The following is a 21,666-nucleotide window of genomic DNA, read 5'->3' as shown; positions in this document are numbered from 1 at the left end:
TCAAATTTGAATTGGATCGACCTCAGTGCACCTTTTATATGAATGGTGGATTACGCATGTGTGCCTTACGAAACTCTGTATTATTATTCAATTGGTTATATGCTAAAATTCCTATATGAAAATGACAATAAAAAGATGTGCTTTCAAAATTTGCAATTTTATTTTGAGCGGCAACATATAAAACAGACTAACGCAAAGCGAGCAAATCAAAATTAATTCTCAAGTGTTAAGTGATGAATCGCCCCATAAGCAACGTCGATGAGCTTCCCGCGGAATACCTAATCAAATACGTGAAATCCTACGACTTGCTGGCTATGTGGCATAGGTTATCCGACAAGCAGAAAAACAATTTCGACCTGCAGACTCATTTGCCTTGTTTTATTCACTATAATCGATCGGATAGTAGAACTCATATCGACGGACCCGTGCCTCTACAAAATAAATGTCCGCTTTGTTTGAGTGTTATAAAAAGTAGTTCATTGATTTAAATCGCCTCAATATAGTGAGAAACATGGCTTTGTTAAGTGCTCAATATGTTTTATTAACAGCGGTAGTGCAAAATATGTTCTACTTAAATAAACCCAATGGGGTTATCGAAGCGTACGTTTGTTTTAAAAATAACAATATCAGTGCCGTTTGGCCGGAAGAATGAAGTCAGCTGTATCCCATGACAGTTAACGGTAACGATAAGCTACACATTTTTGGAGCAAGGTTACCAAACGTTACCGCTCAGTATCTAAATTACAAAGTCCGTTTGGTTTTCTTTGATCGCAGTTTCGGCGACCACGGCGAATGGCAAACGATTGCTTTCAATAATAGCAGCTATCGTAGTGATAAGGAGGAAAATTTTGGGACAGACCTCCAAAAGGTTTTGATTCTACTGTATCTAGTGACGGGTGCTTGTTTCCTATTACTATCAAAGTGCTTATACAAGTTGACAAAAATTCATTGTTCCGCCCATCTTCGCAAGTAGGGATATGTGGATGTATAAATTGTTCGCATATATTCCAAAACTCTTAAATCGACTGTGACTCGAAAAGTGTACTTAACGCAGCAAAAAAAAAATTAAAATGGCCACTGATGTTGTTAGGATTGACGAAAATATGCTGTTTGAAATTTACAACACTGGCGTTCGTTTCACCAGCAGGGACGAACATATGGATTTTCAACTAGAAGAGTTCTTGGATTTTCTCAATTTTCTAAACGAAGAAGTAGGAGAACATCTAAAGTGGAACGACACTTCAGCACACATCGGTGACGACATCGAGGTGATGTACTGGAACGAAGAAGAGCATTGTGATTTGAGGCTATTAAAAAATGGACGGTCGCAAATTTTTCTCGAAAGAGAAGATAATGAAAAAATTATATCAAAAAGGCACAGTCTTTTTAAAGCTATGAATTTATACCGAGATGTAAATATACATAACCGAGATGTAAATATATATAATCAATAAATAATTTTATTAGTAACACGTATTTGGTTTATGTCATTTTTCATTTAATTCTTAAACATATACTGGTCTATAATTTGTTTCTGTCTGACCGCAAAACAACATACACCACCAACTTACTTTAAGTCAAAAAAGGGACCTGGCTAACTCAACTTGCCATTTGTTAGCGATATTTCATAAAAATGTTACATCATAAATTTTATCGGTGCACATTTATTTAATTTAATTATATTTTACGCGACCTCGACGACCTTTTATTATATTTATGCGGAACCAGAACAATGCAATTTCGCACAAAGTAGCTAACCTCCGGGTCACACTTGATGAATTTAAACATTACAACATCACATTAGCAAATATGGAATATCAATGCTTTATTTACGTATAATGTTTTTTATCGTTATCAGATACATTGTAAGTTAATAAAAATGTGTTTATCGAATTCGCGCATTTCTAATATTTCCCTGATTAACAAATTTAAACATATCGGATGTCAATACTTCGTAAATGTTGTCAATAAATTATTATATTTTAAGCGACCTCGACGACCTTTTATTAGTTGAATTCTCTTATCGTCGCCGCCGCCGCGAAATCGTCGTCGGCTAGGCTCGGCTAAGCTCGACTAACGTAGCGCGCGAAACGGGTCACGGGGCATAAACGACGCACATCCCCCGTGTCGGCCCGCGAAATCGTCGTCGGCTAGGCTCGGCTAGGCTCGACTAACGTAGCGCGCGAAACGGGTCACCGGGCCTAAATGACGCACATCCCCGTGTCGGCCGAGTTAGGCTATAGGAACAGCGCGTCGGCGGCGCTTACACCCGAAGGTTCGAGGTTCGAATCCCCCGACCGCGCGTGACACACCGGTCGCTTTTTTCACCTCGCGCAAAAATACGTCACATTTATTTCTCCCCCCCACCCCGCATCCCCCACCCCGTAGTGCCGAAAAGGCACTACGAAATTTCTTTTTTCTACGAACCCCCTTTTTTTTTACCGGGGGTGAGTTTGCCAAAAAGGCACTAACGCAAAAACTACCCCTAGCATGGCGAAATTGCCAAAAAGGCACTAACGCGAAAACTACCCCCTACCCCCATTAAGGGTGACATCTGGCGATCGAAACCTGAGCTCTTAATGGCCGGCGACATCTCTCGTAGAATGGTCAAACTAATTTTTTTTTTCGGTTGCTTGGGAATCTGTAAATTTTCAATCACAAAAACTCCCCCGGAGGACGGGGGATGGTGAAGTAACGAATAATAACTACTGATTTCATAGTCACTTAGTGTTTTTGGTCTCACCAGTCTTCTTCCATGTCTTGTCATTGTCATATTGTTTATTGGTAAACATTCCTCATATTCATCACTACTTGAGCTATCAATTCTGTGCTGTAACTCACCATTCCTTTGAAATTGTTCTTCAACCTGAGTGTCATCTATTTTATTTAGTTCCCTGTTTTCTCTCTTTTCTATATCCTTCTCTTGATCAGGTAAGTATACTGTATTTTTTCTTACTTCTGTTGACTTTTCTGTATCTTTCTTCTCATGGCTAATTTTATACTCCATTATACTTTCATCAAATCTTACATCTCTGGATTTTATTGTTTTCTGCTCCTGTGGTAACCACAACCTGTAACCGCCACCAAAATATCCAACCATGACCGCCTTCCTTGCCTTAGCGTCTAACTTATTACTCTTTGGTAATATGGTATACCAGGCTCGACAACCAAAAATCCTGAGCTTGCTTAGGTCATTTCGCCCATGCCAAATTGTAGAGGGTGTTACTCCCCTAGGTAGAGCTCTAGTTGGAATTCGATTTAATTCATATACCGAAAATTTTAAAGCCTCATCCCATAGTGATTTTGGGATACCCGAATCAATTATCTTGGTTCTGAATTTATCCAGTAAAGTTCTATTCATGCGTTCTGCTTTCCCATTCTCTTGGGGTATATATGCCATGGCATACTCCAGTGTGATACCCTTTTGTTTACAAAAATTTCTAAAACTACTGGAAAGAAATTCACCTCCATTATCTAGTCTAAATGCTTTAACCTTGACTTGATTTTGTCTTTCAAGATCTCGAACATACTGTACCAGATTTTTACTAGCTTCATGTTTGGTTTTTAAAATTCTGATTGTTAAGAAATGAGAATAATCATCTAATATAGTTTGGAAGTACTTACTACCATCTTTAGTTTGTGGATTGATTGGTCCGCAGACATCACTATGCACTAAATCTCCTATAGCTGTGGTTGTCCTTTTACTTCTCTCAAACGGACACCTTGTTGCCTTGCCCTCCATACAACTGCTGCATACCTGGTTAGATTTTGATAAACCCAACTGCACAATTGCCATAGGTCCTCCACCACTGAAATGTGACTCTGGTGAGGCAACGGTTCTATTATCTTGTTCATTGGTAACACATATAGTCCATTTTTGTTTTCACACTTCAACACAAACGTTCTACCATTTATGGTTGTGCCTTCTCTTTGGACTAAAATCTGGTGCCCCCTTGTAGTTAGCTTTGAGGCTGATAACAAATTGTGTTTCATACCTGGAACAATGAGTGCTTCAACTGACAATTTGACCCCTTGACACTCCTGAGTCCAATACGAAATTCATACCTTCGATGTGATTTCCGTAGTTTGCTGCATACGGAATTACGTCTTCTTCGGCTGTATTGGCTTTCTGATTTCTATCTCCCGCCGTTTGTACACTTCTTTTTCCTCTCCCTCTTCGTGGGTTACCTCTGAATTCTCTATATTGCCTGCCTCTAAAGTTCCCTTTTTTCCGTGGACACTGCGCTTGAAAATGTTGGGGACTACCGCACGCAAAACATTTCTTGCCACTTACATTCAAGCCTATTTTGCTGTCTTCATTGCTACAATTAGCTTTTGATTTCATTTTTATTTCCTCGCCCAATAACCTCGCTTTAACAAAATCAAATTTTAAATCTGAAATTGTCTCCAAAGCTGTTACAATTGTACCATATTGTACTGGCAGTGACAATAGTAATTGGCAAACTTTATCACTCTCACTTAGGTCTTTAAGCTCCCTGACAATTGTATCAAATTTTAGGAAATGGTCGTCAAGCCTTTCATTCGCTGTAGTTTTTAGATTTAACAGTTTTCTCCAACAGGATAATCTAGTAAAAGAGCTAGACCTTACAAACACATTTTTCAATGGCTCAATTTGCAGCTCAAAAGCAGCACTTTCTCCTGGTTTATTACCTTGGATGGCCTCCTGGCAGTTTTCCCTTCGAAACAAAGTTACCATTCTGAATTGCCAATTATTAAAATTGTTTGCTTCTAAATTTGGCACTGTATTGCTGTGTATTCCAGCCATAGCTAAAAGTACGAAATTCTAAACTGTTTACAGCTCATATTTTACAATCCCTCGCTTCTGGAATCTGGGCCCATAACCTCTTGAATTATGTGGGTTTAATAACACACACTGAAGCGTTTTATTTTAAGAAGGATATATTAAATATTGGAATTTATAAGAAAACTAACAAAATTCATCCAACACTTGGTCCGCCATTCCACCGCGTGCTTGTTCTCTTGTCACGTAGGCCAAAATGGAAGTTATTTCAAAAACAATACATGTAATGCCATCTATGTGACAATAACTGCGTTCTGCACTAATACATTCAACAAAATTTTCGTTTCAATACCTGGACCAGTAGGTCACAACACAATTTTATATGGGGCAATGAAAATATATAAAAAAAACACATAACCTCAATTTCTGCCTAAACTATGCAAAATTCGAATAGGAACTTCTTAAGAAAGTGACTTTTATTTTAACCAAGGATTCCAAAAATGTCTATATCTACAGAGTATTCCATTTAAAATAACAAAGTTCATGTCGAAGGGTACACTTTTGGGACATCCTGTATCAACAAAATGATAATATTATAAATCTTCAGGAGAGTCCAAGAAACTTTTGTACGAAACTTTTTTTCATATATCCAATGGGTTTCCAGATCGTATAGTGAGTCGTTTTATTTGTCACAAGGTGTACATAGATTTACATTTATTTTTTAAATTTTTCTGTCATTTATTTTCCGAATATTGAAGATTTTGAAAGATTTTTTTAACAGATAATGTTAAAGCCAGTTTTCAAAAACTTCTTGATAGTCCCAGGGACCTTAATACACTTCGCAGACAACAACAAACAGTTTGGAACAAATCCCACTTCTGATCCGACATAATTATGGTGTTGCATTTTTCTTTATTTGGAATTGCTTTTGCCTGACTGTTTTTCTCATCTATATAAATTATACATCTGTTTCTGGATCTCTGTTTTTTTAATTTTATGAAGGTAATTAAATCACCAAGTGCGCAATCTGTGCGATTCAATTGCCACTTTTATCTACTTTGTAGAATTCAAATCCCATTTTACAAATAACTCTGTGGGGGGAGACACAGCTAATAATTATATTAGTTTCGTCTTATTTTAGCTTCCTTTTCAATTTGTTTTTTGATTTTCCTCCCCATTATTTTTGGTTCACTATTGCGCAGACGGCAACTTTTTTTTTCTTTCATTCAATAACGCACTGTTAACAATATCGTTTATCGAGGATATTATCGTTTTTATAGATAGACGGGGACTTTTAAAGGCACCGTTTCTTTGTTAGACATGTAGACACATTTTTCACGATTTGTTTGACATCTGATGATTACGGAAAAATTAGTGATATATACACAAGAAGCTTTTTCAAAAGGCACCTGACTCGCCCCTGTCTTGACGTACAAATTATTGGTTGTTGAGTTTACCGAATAACAATAGGTAATTACTTTTTGGGAGAGTCTGTCAAAAGTTATGACGGTATACTTTGAGATACACCATAATCCAGCAGTTTACTTAAATAGCAGTGATCGACTAGTGACACGCAGATTCACAACGTTGCCAAACTGTTATATTATTTCGATTTAACCATGAAATGATATAAAAGGTTAAAATTTTGGTTAGTCAACACTTTTCGATTTAACCATGAAATGATATAAAAGGTTAAAATTTTGGTTAGTCTACACTCCTTTTCATAATGCAAATAGGTAGAGATAAATTGAATTGAGTTTGTTAAAATAAATACAATACACTTTGAAACATGTTTTTTTGCAATAAGTTAAGAATCAATGATAGAAATAATGTTTGAAAATTTGGCAACGAACTAACCAAAACTGACGTTTTGTTATTTATTACCCCATCTACCATATGATTGGTTTTATTTTAAATGTGGTTTTAGATTATCATGAACATATTTTATATTTTTTATATGATATAGTTATGTCATTCAGAGAGACCCTACAACATATCAGCTAATGTTTTGGTTATCACCGATATAATAACCTTTGTCTTTGAAATTTAACGTTTTTTTTTATTTGAATTTACGCGACTCGAGCGATCTGCCTTGAGATTTATGAAACGTCTAGCGATCAAGCCGAAAGAACGTCATCTGAGTACTGGTCACATACACGGAGTTGATGTAATAGTGCAAAAAGTTTATACGATTTTAGAATTCAAATATATTTTATATTATTTAATGTATTTTATGTTTTATATTGTTTCTCATTCTTGACGCTTTGTAAAATCTTAGAAATTTTAAGTAAAAAAGTAACAGTTGGAATTAAATCACTCGTATATGTCAACTGTAGGATTAGCATGGATTAAGAGTGCTACCTTTTATATTTCGGGATTTGTAATAAAAAACTATAAGCTACCAACAAATATGACTTTATTATTTCTCAAAATATTCACCCTGATGACTAATACATTTTTGCATTTTGCTTCGAGTCGGGCATCTCCGAAACGTGCTTTTTAAACGCATCAATCGCTTCTTCTGGTGTCAAAAATCGTTGCCCACCTAATTTATCCTTAATGTATGGGAACTCATTAGGTGCTAAAGCAGTACTATGTGGTGGACGGTTGATCGAATCAACGTGTTTAATGTTCAAAAAGTTCTTTGTTTGCACTGATCGCTGAGAGTGATTCGTCTTCGGCAGTTAATTTTTCTAATTTCTTCGAAGAATTTCGCCAAACAAATGGTTGTGTACCATTCAGAATTAACTGTTTTACCTTTAACCAAAGAAACCGTTGGAATGTGGCCAGTTTTCCTGAAAAAACAGCTGCCATTTGTTTCGAGTTGCTTCGCGCACGAACATCTTTTGTGGGCTTTGTCTCATTCGGAAAGACCCACACAGTCGACTGCTGCTTACTTTCAGGTTCATATCATATCCATGATTCATCACCTCTCACCACTCAACACGAGCCTTTTTTTAAGCTGATGTCAAATGTCAAAAAATGTATGTATGCTGATCCTACTAATGCGCAAAGAAGCCTCAATCTCATGGTAAGTTACATGACGATCCTGCAAAATCAGTTTCCGCACTGCATCAATGTTTTCTTGGACAACCACCGATTTTGGACGACCTTCACCAAATTCATCCTTAAGAAAACTACGACCACGACTGAGGTCCGAAAACCAGCGATAAACAGTAGTCCTAGATGGTGCTTTAACTCCAAAAGTCGAATTAAGTTTCGTCGATGCATTGTTGTTGAATTAGTCCACGTCTAAAGTTGTAAAAAATTATTGCACGAAAATGTTCCCGATTAAGTTCCATTTTTAACCGTCATATTTTTTAAAATTTATTCGGGCAAACCTAACTGAATACACCTAACCTCAAAATGTCAAACTTCTCTAAAAAAACGTTAGTCGCCAGATGGCAGGACTAGTTTAAGAAAATCCCGAAATATAAAAGGCAGCCCTCGGTTGGTACAAAGCAAAAGATCTTCTTTTAGCCGCTGGCATTCGTCGGCAATATCCGGAAGCCCGTGGGAGATCCACTTGCCAAAAAAGGAGACGCTGGGAAGGAATTTTTTGCCCGAGAACGAATGTTCGTCGAAATCATTCTTTCATTGCTCCAAAGCCATGTCCCATTTGCATTCCAGCCCTAATATTTGTCTTGAGCACGTGTGGACGGACACCTTTTCAGCTCAGTAAGCCGGTATCTTAGAATGAATCATATACAGAAACGATAAACTCGTATACTGCCAGCTGCTTTTTAGTACGCTGCCTGAAAATTTGAAATACGAGGGTTATTTGAAAAATTTCAGACCTCACCCTGAAGATGGCGGCACTAGTTACTAAAAGCTAGTGATCGTAGTCGTGCACCTCTTGATAGTTACTTACCCAACTTTCAGCTATTTTGGAAGCGTGGTATTCACCTTAAGCATGAAAAATGTGAGTTCGAATGAATGTTTCCAACTCTCTGTTAGCGCCAATTTAGGCGCGGATTAATTAATGTATGGCGAAAATCCACGAATTACGGTTTCAACTACTTGACCATCCACCTTACTCACCAGATCTAGCCGCAAGCGATTCTTTTTGTTTTTAGTCAGATGAGAAAAAATATTTTGCATCATCGTTAGGTTGGAAACTTTTCAAGTGACCCTCGTATATAACACTTAATTGCGTTTAATTCATTTACCTAAATATTCTCGCATAACGTCAGAGATTGCGTCCTGTGATTTATCGCTTCTGTATCCGTTTTATACCGAGGTCGAATTCCTATTTTTTTTCTACAGAGACACTTTGACGGGCGGGCCGGCTTCGAAGGTGTTCTTAACGAAAGATATCGTGGGGCAGTCTTATCTGTGCTACGTGTTGCCGTCTAGGTTTAAATTATCCATAGTTAAAATCGACTATACGGGTCCTAATATCAATTTCGGGGTGTCGACTAGCATAAGCGCCAAAGACGCCGCGTCGATATCTGTAAGCCAAAATTTACGCTGAAAAATCGCGACCCTAGAGTCGAGTTTACGTTCCAGCATCTCAGAATGATGGCCATTTTGGAGCACAGCGGTAACATCACGTTGTATTCGGGACTCACTCCCGTGGGTAAGCTTCACATCGGCGGCACTCTAACGCAACACACCCCATCGCCATACATGCGAATGATTCATTCGCCATTTCCGAGGTAAAATGTTTTCTCACCCCATTAAACATGTTATAACTAGTTAGAATCTTCTTGCAGAAGGAGCAGTCTGCTGCCTCAGTACGCGCAGTCCGAACCACAGTTCGACGAGCATTTATTGTCACCCGTGCTTCCCACGCCTAATCAGCAAAGAATCGCCAGGCATTACGCGTTTCAAGACAGTAAGACATTTTCTGAAAATAAAGCTATTGAATTACATTTTTTTTTTCAATAATAGCGGTTAAGTGGTCTCCCGCAATATCGCAATCGTGCCACGTTCCCCAAAAAAATTAAAATCCTATATAATTTAAACCGTTGTTATTAATGTTTTAATGTGTTAATGTGATAATTAATTGCTTAATATTAATTTATTACATTTTATTAGAAGTTCTTTCTTCGTATATGGCAGATACAGTGAGTACTAAGTGGGACTTCAGATATGTTATTAAACTAAGGCACAAATTTTCTAAAAATAACGTAATTGGCTTACATTTTTACATCAATATTGTCACTGCGCTTGATTTTAAATTTACAGCAATATCACAGTCCTGCCAGATCAAAAAAGAAAACCAAAAAATTCGAAATGTGATTAATATTCTTAATTAATTAATTAATATTCCTAATTAATCGATTAAAATTAATTAAAGTTTTGATTAATAAATCTTTCTTCGTCTACTCTATATACAGTGCCTATTAAAAGTGGGAATGCAGAGAATTTAAAAGAAATTAAAATTTTAATTTAAAAAATAATTTGGTACGTCTTTAATCAAAACTGTAATTGAAAATAATTAGAAGTTTATGTAATTAAAATTACATTTAATTAACTTTTTCATTGTTAATTAAAATTTTAATTACGTCTACCCAATTACTAACAGGATGATATTTCTTCAAAGTTTTAATTAAAAATCTTCTACCGTTTCCTCTATTAAAGAAGTCTGGTTGTAGAGAATTTAGTTGAGTCTCGAGACATTACAGACAAATTTTCTGAAAAAAAGCAATGGCTTACATAAAAAAAAATGCTACGTAGTTTAAACCGATAATAATATTTGTTAATTAATTCATATAAATTAAAATTTTAATTAAATAACTAAATTTGTAAAATTTTGTGTAATAAAAATATAACTTAATTACATTTTTAATTAAATAATTAAAATTTTCATCACCTCTACCCCATTACTAACAGGATGATTTTTTTTAAATTCCACTTTCTGTACTGGCGAAGTTTATCTCTGTCTTTAAAAATAAAGAAAAGTTCGTCTTCCACTTGAAACATTATACATGTATCTAGTGCAATCTAGAGAAAAAACACAAAAAAGATCCATCAACAGAGAAACAATATTTGTGAAACTCAGTCAGCTCTTTAGGTAATGTTAATTTTATCAGCTGTTCTGTTTCTGTTTTTCTATATATGTATGGTTTAAAATATTTTGATTAAATTAAATTTAATTAAAATTAAATTACAACTGGAGAGAATAAGCGAACCAGCCTCCTAACATCATAATTTAATTTATTACCGAGATTTTTTGCTACATTAGAGTATAATTTGCAATAGTTGATGTAAAGACTAAGCAAGTATTGAGATTTAAAAACATAGAGTGATCCTTAGAAACTTCAAAAATTGCATTTGACTGAAAAAAAGAACAACTTAGTGTGATATGAGTACATTTGCATTTAGAGATAACTCAAATGCCCGCTCAGAAACGCTGTGTAAATTGTATACAATATGGTTCCCAATATGGAGCCCTGGGGAACTCTGGAAAGAGAAGTTCGAACAGAAGAGTCTCTAAAAAAAGTCCCACAAAGCGGAGAATATGTAAGCACGTTTCATGGTTGAGCGCAATAATCTAGATGGGTTGAAACCGTTACCATTCCTGAATGAAGAGCTTTTAAGATCTGATCAGTAACATTGAGAAGCAACGGTGTCCTTTTCGGAAACCACGCTAAGTGTGCTGAATAATGTTAATCTATAGTACTGGCAAGATACTAAGATAGGTCTTAAATATTTAAAATCTGCAATGTTGGTAGTCTTAGGTTCAGGGATGACATTGACATGCCATTCCCAGTGTTTAATACAGTAATTTATTATATGTCAAATATACCTTAACAAGTATGGACAGCACATCAGAATGAATGTCAATTCTTTTTTTAAAATGAAAACCTATATAACAATATAATTATTAAGGTACACACGTAGTCACAAATCAAATTGACGGCACTATCAATTCGGTAGGATATCGCTTGTCGAAGTTATTACCTTGGTAGCTCAAATAGAACTGAACTAAAGCTCGGGCCATCTACTCTTATATAGGCAAAGTGAAGGAATGATTTAGAATCATCTAGTGTAGAACAATTGAGAAACCATAAACTTTTGTTGGGCCGCCACTGGGTTTGCTCGCCAACTTGATTCCGTGATTACGACTAAGCAGTGCAATACATTTTTTTAGATTGGGTTTGTCAAAATGTCTCATAAATGCGTCCGATTTTTGTTTTAAGGGTTTGATAAGAAATCCGTGTTGGTCGGGATAACGGACGCCATAGAAAACCGCCTGACCTTGAAGTACTCGGACGGGAAGTTTTACCGGATCACTTTACCCCTGTTGGCATCGTCTGGTTTGGTAGAAAAGTGTCTGAACGCTCTGAATCAGTGCTTGCCGAGAGACTCCGCCCTGTCGGTGTCTTGCCGGTGGTACGCTTCGAGGAACGTCATCGGATCGGACGATATCAGCACCCGTCAGGAGTGGGATTCGTTCGTCAATTTACTGTTTGGTTAGTCGCGCGGTCGCTTGGCAACGTTTGAATCCTGCCTCGTAGAGTTTTTAGGTTACGAGGACGAGCAAGCTTCGGAGAGGCCCGAGACGCCGGGAGGAGCGGTCAAAAGGCAAAAGACATCTCCGGCGGCTACGGACGAAGATTGGACTCACATTTTGCGATCGAATCACAGTAAAATAGCCGACGATCTGTCGCAGCAACTCAACATCGCCCTCGCCAACTCGAACGATATTGTTCCCGACACGTCCGTCATTAATATTAACCCGAAATCCATGTTGTTCCCACATATTCGTATCATTCACTTCGTGTTCCATTTGCTCTACGAAGATTTTAAACTCGATATATCCCAGTCGGACAATTTGAAGCCGCTGGCCATATTGCTTTCCAAGTTGTCCAACGATTTAGGCCTTCATCACTACTCGATTCACTATTGGAAAGATTTTCCGAAAGATTTATCGGTCGGCGGCTCGACAATAGACGAGGATCTCTTCAAGTCGATTAATAATTGGCAGAAACTGAGCGAGAGGCCGGTAGACGTCATGCAACATATCCACTATTTGGTTCGGATACGTCACGTGCCTCCTTATCCTTGCTTTAAAGAGGTCAACAATCGATCCAAAGATATCGTTCAGGTAAGTCTTTTCCGGATTTTTTAGATTTCCGAATATCGACGCGCAGTGACTTTTCTATCAATGCCAAACAATGAAAATGAATTATTGAAATATAATATAAAAATACTAAACACATTCATGCAATTTTCTGACGTTTCACCAAGTCTCCTGTTGACTTCTTCAAAGCTTAACTGAAACTAATTTGCATTCTACTTTATACCTGCTGAGGGGGCGGAGCTAGAGGAGCACAAGAACAAGTGGCGGTTAAGATCCAAGAATTGATTGCATTCTAGAATTATTGTTTATAGTGAGTTTATTTGTCTTAATCTTGAGGCTCATATTCTTTTAGTCTAGTTGATATTTTTGATTTTGTTTTTCCAATGTATTCTTTGCCGCATATTCATGCTGTAAACTCCTGGTGTATCAAACGGAATTTTGTCTGTAACGGATCAAAGAGAGACTTTGTTTTCGCATTATATTACTTAAGAACTTTTGATATGTGGCCAGTAACGTTTTCAATGTAAGGAAGGACCACAGTGGCAAGTTTAGAGTTGCTTTCGCACTCATTTACTGTGGTGAAGTGTATTTTGTAACGAGACGCTTAATATTCCTGAAATTATTCGTAAGAAAGTGTTTTGATTTGGATTAAGATGATTTTACGACTCTGTAAACGAGAGAGTTGATAACCGATGATTTTTGGATGGGATGGTGAAGTGACAATGATGAAATTAATAATCACTATAGGGATCTTCCATTGTCTAAAAACGTTTTTATATCTGATATCTGATGGAGATACCCTTTGTTAAGTGATTTTCATATTTGAGGTGTTTAGCGAGAAACTCAGGCAGGTATAGATTGTTGTCGCCCTGAAACATTTTGATTTTGTATTCCCTGTGTACAGAGAGGGAATTGTGAATATTTGTCAATATGTTGGTATTACTTGCTCGTTCTGTCACTGTAATTTTTAACCAATTACTGCGCCGATTGCGGATAGACCACGAACTAACTATGTGTATGTTTGTTTGCTTGATTTTGGATGAATGAGGGAAATACAATTTTTGGCAATTTTGAATTTTTCTGTTATTTCATTTTTTGGTGCTTGTCAACGCAAAACTATTTCGAAATCGGCCTAATCCGCTTGTTGCATATAGTCCTCATTAGCTGTAAATAAGTTTTGCTCTCTTGCATAATTACATAGTTTTGCTGGCGAACCTACAAATTATTTTATTTTTATTTGTTGAAGTTTTTTTTCCCGGTATATACTTGACTTTTTTAGTGCTTGGTTGTTTTCGAAATTGTTATGCAAGTCTTTTCCCGAACAACTGTTCATCCGTTTTTACTGTTTTGGCTAACTTGGCGCAATTAGTATATAGATATGGTAATATTTTTTATATATATATAATCATATAATTATCTTTTTCTGTTAGTCTAACTATGGTTTTAATTACTTTATATGGATTTTTAGTGAAATGTCACAAACAAGTATTTTATTTATGCTTCAGTGGATTTTTGCACATTTATTTTATTTTTTTGTTACTATTCTGTTATTGCGTTTTACTAAATAAAATTATTATTATTATTATGATTATTATTAAGATATCAGCCTGAGCGCGCAGGTTTTCTGCAATGTTAGGTATGATTTTTTATCAATAAGAATATCTAGGAATGGGAGGTTATTATTAATTCAATATATGCATAGAGTTTAAATGGTTATAAAAATCTGAGAGGAATTCTTGCCGATGAGGCGAAATAACACAAGTGTCATCGGCGTAGCGTTTCCATAGTTTCAGTTTTAGATGAAAAGTTTCTAGGGCTTTCTTTTTAAAAGCCTCCCATATAGTCCGGGACCCTGGATCTTTTTTCAAAATGCTAAGCAACAAGCAAATTCTTTGGAAATCGTTTCATTTCATCAAGACGCCTAACCTTTTCCTTCCTTCCCAAAATTGTTGTATCAGGTAGCTAACTATACACGCAGGTATAAAATGGCAACAGTTTAGTTTTTACCTAAATCTATAGATATTGAAATATATAATTTGAAATTAAATTTGGCCTACAAACAAATAGGTTTGGTATAGGGTGGAAACCGCCTCAAAGTTGTATCTATTATTTATTTATAAAAAGTGATGAACAACATGCTAAATTGTTTATTGTAGCTTGCTAATAATTTTTATAAACAAATGATCACATTGTGCTACAAATAAACTGGTAGGATTTTTTAGTCCTACACATTAAAGTTGTTGACATCAGCAACTGTAGGAGACCAAAATTAAATGAAACTTTATGACATTTTCTATCTAAATCAATTTTTATGTATAGGTAGATTTCGCTAGTCCGACAAAAAATAGGTTGCAAGTTCGGCCCTTCAATATTATTCCTGCTTAACCTCTAAATTACGGTCTAACTTATAAATTTAGTTGAGCGATTAACTTTTTTTGTTCTTAAAATATTCCTACCGCCATTATATATGATGCTGTTTAATACAAATGAGTTTAATTAAGTTGTTTCATTATTATTTATAATTTAAGACATCAACTTTTTTTTCATATTTTTTATGAATATTAATTGTCATTATCAAAAATTTTTAATCCATGAAAATTATGAAAAAAATATGTCATTATTCATAAAACAATAACTCATATTACTATTTTTTTTCTTTTCACTTAAACGACAAAACAAAAATAAAAAAAATCAACATTTTCATTTTACATTTACTTAAAAAATAAAGCATAAACTTACTTTTCATAACAAATATTTAGCTTTTACTCTGAACTCCTTGTAACAAGAGTGGTAGCCTATTACATCGTCATCCCAATGGTCAGGCAATTCAGCATCATTATATTTGTGGTTATGATGCTTTCGAGCGTTTAGATACTTTTTGCACTCGAGATAAATGTTTTTATTAAATTTTTTTATCGTCTCTATTTTTTCACGAAAATTAGGTTTATCACGGAGTATATTACAAAGAAAATACTCCATTATCACTTTCATAATTAAATGTTATAAAAGAAAATGAATTAACACGTGTTGACAAGCCAAGTAAACAAAACTTTTTAATGCACAATGTATATTGTATGCGTGTGCGTGTGTACATATACACGTATATTCGAATATACACGTATGTACATGTAACCACGTTTAAGTTAGGGGCAATTTTCGAAATTTTCCAGTGTAGGACTGAAAAACCTACCATTTTATTTCTAGGATAAATGTTGTTTTAGATTATTTATCTGATTTATCTCAAAACTTAGTCAAAAAATGAAATAAATAAAATAAAGAATAAGCTGTTGCTGATCACTTTTACATAATAATCAATTTGACATGATTTGATACCTGTTCATTAATTCAGCTACCTGTTTTGCAACTTTTCGCAAAATAATAGCTGGGCGTCTTATTAAAACGAATCTACTCACAAAAATCTAGGCGGTTGCGGATGGTTTTTAAAAATAGTTTTGTACAACAACTTTAAAGTGTAGGACTGAAAAATCCTACCAGTTTATTTGTAGGACAATGTGATCATTTGTTTATAAAAATTATTAGCAAGCTACAGTAAAAAATTTAGCATGTTGCTCATCACTTTTTATAAATAAATAATAGATACAACTTTGAGGGGGTGGCCACCCTATACCAAACCTATTTGTTTGTAGGCCAAATTTAATTTCTAAAAACTAAACTCTTGCTGATCATTTTGGTATGGTAACTAAATTGCGTGTATAGTTAGCTACCTGATACGACAATTTTCGTAGAGGAAAAGGTTGGGCGTCTTGATGAAATGAAACGATTCCCAAAGAATTAGCTTGTTGCTTATCATTTTGAAAAAAGGTCCAGGGCTCCCAGGGCTAATAAATAAATTTGCGAATACTGCCAATAACCGAAAAACCGCAGCTGATATATTTTCGTAAATTTGGCCGTTGCAAGAAAAATACAAAAAAACTAGTTTCATTTAAGCTTGGACGAAGTAAACTGGATAATTGAAATAATTTTGCAAAGTGCCCTTTTTCAAATTATTTACTCTCAATCTCTGATGACCTGCCATTAACATTACATATTGCTCTACACAGTTGCTAATTGGGTTCTAGTTGTGCGGGATACTGTCCGAGATCAACCGGAACAGACCGTCCAACGTAGGCCTCGGCAGTTTCATCAAAGAGGTAAACGAGTCTGTGAGTCACGCGAGCTCGCAACACAAAAGCGTTCACGCCGAAGCTACCACCGTCGAGCAGGTCGTTTTGATGATGGTCGAAATGAAACTGGACACCAAATACATCGAGACTCTACCGGCGGGCGTCGCATTTTTAATTTACAACGCCCTGTGGAAATGCAGGGAGCGGCCTCCGTCCGATTGGCCGGTCGAAGCTTATCGACTGGTCGGACGAGACGATTTGGTAGCGCACGCGCAGAAAGTCGAGATGGAAAAGGACAAATTGTTCCAAGAGAAGATGAACATATGCTTCCAATTACAAGAGACGATGCCCAATACGAAACAGGAGATCGCGGATATCGACGGGATGGAAGATATCGACTCTAGTCTGACGCGGATGCGATTCAGCGACGACGTGAGAGTAATGGAGGCACGGAAAATGCTAGCCAGTTCCAAACCGGTGACTATCAACCTGACGCAAAGACCCGACGTGTCGGATCACGATTTTATCGAGGAACAGGAGAAACACCTTTACGGTATTTGCATCAGGACGATGGCATTGCCGGTGGGCAGGGGCATGATCACGCTGAGGACGGCCACGCCCGTCATAACCGAGCCTCTGTCCGCACCGGTCTTGTGTCTAACTGGCAAAGCGCCCCCTATGGGCGTTACCGTAGAGCTCAACCATATAGATACGCCTGCCGACATGAACCTGTGGCCGTTATTCCATAACGGGGTGGCGAACGGTTTGAGAATTACGCCGGACGCCCAAAACATCGACAGCACCTGGATCGTTTTTAATAAACCCAAAGGTAGGTAAAGTATAAATGGCTTAATGGACTTCAGTGGTTGACTAATTATAATATATCCACTCCCCTTCATTACTATAGAACTCGGCAATACTTGTTTCTCTTGACACTGGCATTTTCATCGGATATCTTCCTTCCTGTCCCTTCCTTTGCTGCTCATATTTTTTCTTGGACAGTCTAACAATATGTGAGTCAGAACCAGTAAAGTTGTAAAAGTTTGATTGTCGTTGGGTCAGGTGGTGCGGAACCTCTCATGGAACACGCGGGGTTCTTGATGGCTCTAGGCCTCAACGGGCACCTGAAAAACTTGGAAGTACTCAGCACTTTCGACTACTTCGGAAAACTAACGGAAATGACTAGGCTGGGGATTCTGTTGGGTTAGTACATCTCCTAGTCATCGGTACTCGTCCGTAACGTGGGCATTGCAGGACTAACCGCTGCTTTTAGAGGCAGCTGCAGCCAATTTCTGACCAAGATACTCTCCATACACGTGGAAGGTCTGCAGCCGCCCACTTCTATGGAGGTGGACGTGTCGCAAAACTTACAGGTTACGGGCCTGCTGGGAATAGGGTTGCTTTATCAGGGTAGCGCCCATCGGCACATAACCGAGGTACTTTTATCCGAAATCGGAAGACCGCCGGGTCCGGAAATGGAGAACAGCGTCGACAGAGAGTCTTATTCGTTAGCGGCAGGGCTGGCGCTCGGGTTGGTAATGTTAAAGTACGGCGACCAGCCGGCAGGCATGTCCGACTTAAACGTTCCGGATACGTTGCATTATTTCATGGTTGGTGGCGTAAAACGACCTTTGACGGGCTCTCAAAAAGATAAGTATAAGACGCCGTCTTTCCAAATCCGAGAGGGTTCTTCCGTCAATTTGGACGTCACCGCCCCCGGGGCCACTCTGGCGCTCGGCATGATGTACATGGGCACGTGCAACAAGGCGGTGGCCGATTGGCTGGCCCCGCCCGACACCCAGTACCTATTGGACTTTATTAGACCGGATTTTCTCATGCTTAGGGTGTTGTCCAGGTGTAAGTATCGTGGGTCAGGCGGGAGGCCGGTAAGTGTGGTGCCGTTTTCAGGTTTGATCATGTGGAATGACGTCGAGGCCTCGAAGGAGTGGGTGGAGAGCCAAGTACCGTCGACAATACTGCCTCACTGCATGGTCACGCCCTCTGAAACGTCGAACGTAGACTACGAGGCTATGAAGTAAGTTACTTTCTGGTTCTTATTGTTACTAGGAAGCGGTGTGTATTCATTTACACTTTAAAGCGTATCTACTAAAATTTCTGTTAGGACTATTAGTTACCTGAATGAATCAATGCGTAGCCCCACCTTTTGTCAGCATTTTGTTCCCTTATAGATGACAAAATTATAAGCGATTGACATTGACGACCCATACCTCGAACCAGATGCCTACTCTGTGCTTGTGTGTTAGTCCATATTTCCTGATAATGTTTTCTGCATCATCCAAGGAAGCAGGTGGGTTTTGGGATCTTAAAATTCACCTGATTTAAATAATTTTGTACTATTCTTCTACTTCTCGAATAACTCGTATAGAGACGTGAACAAAATTCGGTCCCAGGTTTTAGCAATCTAGTTCACATGTCGTAGCGCGATTTTGAGCGTCGTGGCTCAATCGTGATGCACGCCTTCTCCATGCTTGTCGATCCTCTAGTGTTGTCACTGATATTTTTGTAAGGCCCTTAATTTATAAACCTGTAGTTCTTTTGTCATCTTCTTTTCCTGGGACCACAATTTTTGTAAGTCTTGAGAAGTCTCACTTTGCTGGTCTTTTTGATATTATGATCTTTCCACATTTTTTCCAGTTTATCCAAAGCTTCCTTTGCCATTCCAATCTTTGTCCTGGCTCAAAGTATACGACTGTTTTTTTTTTTTAATTTAGACTGATTGTACGTATGTCTTAAACGTTTTTTTTATATCGTAGTCAGGCCTACTGTAATATAGTGGCGGGGGCGTGTTTCGCCTTGGGGTTGAAATACGCGGGTTCGGCAGATCCTGACGCGTTCAAAACCCTACTATTCTTCAGCCACATGTTCACGTCGCTGACCGGCAAGTCGATAGCGGAACTTGCAGGCAAAGCCACCATAGAGACTTGCCTAAACGTTCTGCTGTTGTCCGCGTCCCTCGTAAGCCTCCCCTAACGTGCATTTTAGCCATGTACAAGTTGTGGTTCGCAGGTAATGGCCGGCACTGGCAATTTGGAAGTGATGCGTCTTGTGAGACACCTGCGCAGGCGCGTGGGCGTCGCCAACAGCGCCATAGTCACCTACGGTTCGCACCTGGCCATCCACATGGCTTTGGGGATGCTATTCCTCGGCGGGGGGCGGTACACTCTCTCCAATTCGCCTCAGAGTGTCGCCGTGTTGATATGCGCCCTCTATCCGAAGTTTCCCACCCACAGCAACGACAACCGGTACCACCTGCAGGCTTTCCGTCACCTTTACGTGTTGGCGGTCGAGCCGAGGCTGGTGATACCGAGAGACGTCGATTCGGGCGACATCTGTTACGTAAATTTGCGGGTGATAAAGTGCGACGGTAGTGAGGCGACGGTAAAGGCACCCGGACTCATACCCGACGTCGACACCCTCGTCAAGGTGATGGTCGACGACGAGCGTTACTGGCGGGTGGTGTTCGAGAGGGGAAGGAACTGGGATCTCTTGGTGTAAGATTTCGTTAATCTAAAGGAGTAGAGGTAGTAAAAGTCATAACAAATTTAGATATTAACGCGTTGATTTTTGGAATTTCGTTCCCGTAGATTTCCAAATTTTTACACGCTCGATTTTGCAGTAAAATCTTGTCGACGACGGATTATATCGAGGTGAAGCAGAGGGCGGGCTGTTTGAGCTACGTGGCGGATAAACTGGGCTACCACAGCGAACTCGCGCGTACCCTTACACATTCGGCGTTGGTGCCCTGGGACCCGTCTGCCTCGTCGATCGTGTCGTTTTCGTCGGACTATGTGGTGAAAAACTTTTGTGACGCCATATTGGCGTCGGACCCGAAGAGGTGCGGCAAATCGGAAGAACGACTAGCCCAGACGCTCACCAGGGTGACCTACGAGGCCGTCGTCAAAGACAAACTGATGATCGTTCCCATTTTTGGCAATCTGGTTAAGGTGAGTTACTTGGTGAACCTTCTTGTCTGATTTTAAATCAAGGTGGGTGTATTTTTGAAACAGTAACGGTGACCTTGTGATGATTTCTGCGAGTAATTCAAATGTACGGTTTCAAATATTCCGAAACTACCTTCCCAAAGTCAACAGACTGTAAAAGTACGTCTCTCCATTAAACATATAGTATTTTCCAAAAGTGGCGCACCGTTTTTTTGACCCCAGTACCCGTTTCGAGCCCGCTAGAAGTAATCTTCAGTTAACACTTCTTATAAAAAAACCGTCCTCCAAACATTTAACATTGTTAAAAAAGAGGAACCAATCAGTTTTCCGAGTTTCTTTATTTCTATTAATTAACGTACATTTACATTTTTATGTCGAGGTAAGCTTCTTATTGCTTGAGAAATGTTTTGCCATTCCAAGGGAACAACATGTCCTAACTCTTGCAATCTAACTGAGGCAGATACATGTACTAACGTTTTTAGAACTTTCCAAAATTTCTCTCTTCGGCTGCGCGATGGCCACTCCAAGATCTGGACGTTGTTTTCATTTAAGTAACCCACAACAAAACATGAAGGTGTCAAGGTGCGCCGTTGAGTTCATTTAAGTAATTCAAAATAGTTCTTGTAATGACATTTATCTTGCATGAAAATGAAAGTGCCTCCTATAAGTGGTTGAAACGGCATTACGTGATCTTGAGGTAGAATTATGCCTTCATATAACTCGAAACTAATTTTTTTAGAACATCGCAAAAGTTCCGCATTGGATCTAAGCTTGGGATGCGTGGTC

At 38.2% G+C, this 21,666-nt stretch overlaps 1 protein-coding gene across 2 annotated transcripts in view; it reads left to right on the top strand.

Moving 5' to 3' along the window:
• Positions 1 to 21,666, top strand: part of LOC132705789 (anaphase-promoting complex subunit 1) — a 41,381-nt gene that overhangs the window by 18,996 nt on the left and 719 nt on the right. The window contains exons 6-18 of one of the 2 annotated variants that reach the window (XM_060676654.1): positions 8,243 to 8,440; positions 9,029 to 9,215; positions 9,272 to 9,420; positions 9,478 to 9,599; positions 11,911 to 12,183; positions 12,229 to 12,818; positions 16,874 to 17,747; positions 17,981 to 18,121; positions 18,173 to 18,775; positions 18,827 to 18,953; positions 19,693 to 19,894; positions 19,946 to 20,430; positions 20,556 to 20,883. In XM_060676654.1, the coding sequence (XP_060532637.1) occupies positions 8,243 to 8,440; positions 9,029 to 9,215; positions 9,272 to 9,420; positions 9,478 to 9,599; positions 11,911 to 12,183; positions 12,229 to 12,818; positions 16,874 to 17,747; positions 17,981 to 18,121; positions 18,173 to 18,775; positions 18,827 to 18,953; positions 19,693 to 19,894; positions 19,946 to 20,430; positions 20,556 to 20,883 (4,279 nt within the window). Of the gene's footprint in view, positions 1 to 8,230; positions 8,441 to 9,028; positions 9,216 to 9,271; positions 9,421 to 9,477; positions 9,600 to 11,910; positions 12,184 to 12,228; positions 12,819 to 16,873; positions 17,748 to 17,980; positions 18,122 to 18,172; positions 18,776 to 18,826; positions 18,954 to 19,692; positions 19,895 to 19,945; positions 20,431 to 20,555; positions 20,884 to 21,666 lie in introns of both variants that reach the window. The other variant, XM_060676653.1, reaches the window with a different exon arrangement.

The sequence above is a fragment of the Cylas formicarius genome, unplaced genomic scaffold (assembly GCF_029955315.1).
Source record: "Cylas formicarius isolate icCylForm1 unplaced genomic scaffold, icCylForm1.1 PGA_scaffold_8__14_contigs__length_24414737, whole genome shotgun sequence".
Classification (NCBI taxonomy): Eukaryota; Metazoa; Arthropoda; class Insecta; order Coleoptera; family Brentidae; genus Cylas; species Cylas formicarius.
This window is presented reverse-complemented; position numbering and strand designations above follow the sequence as displayed.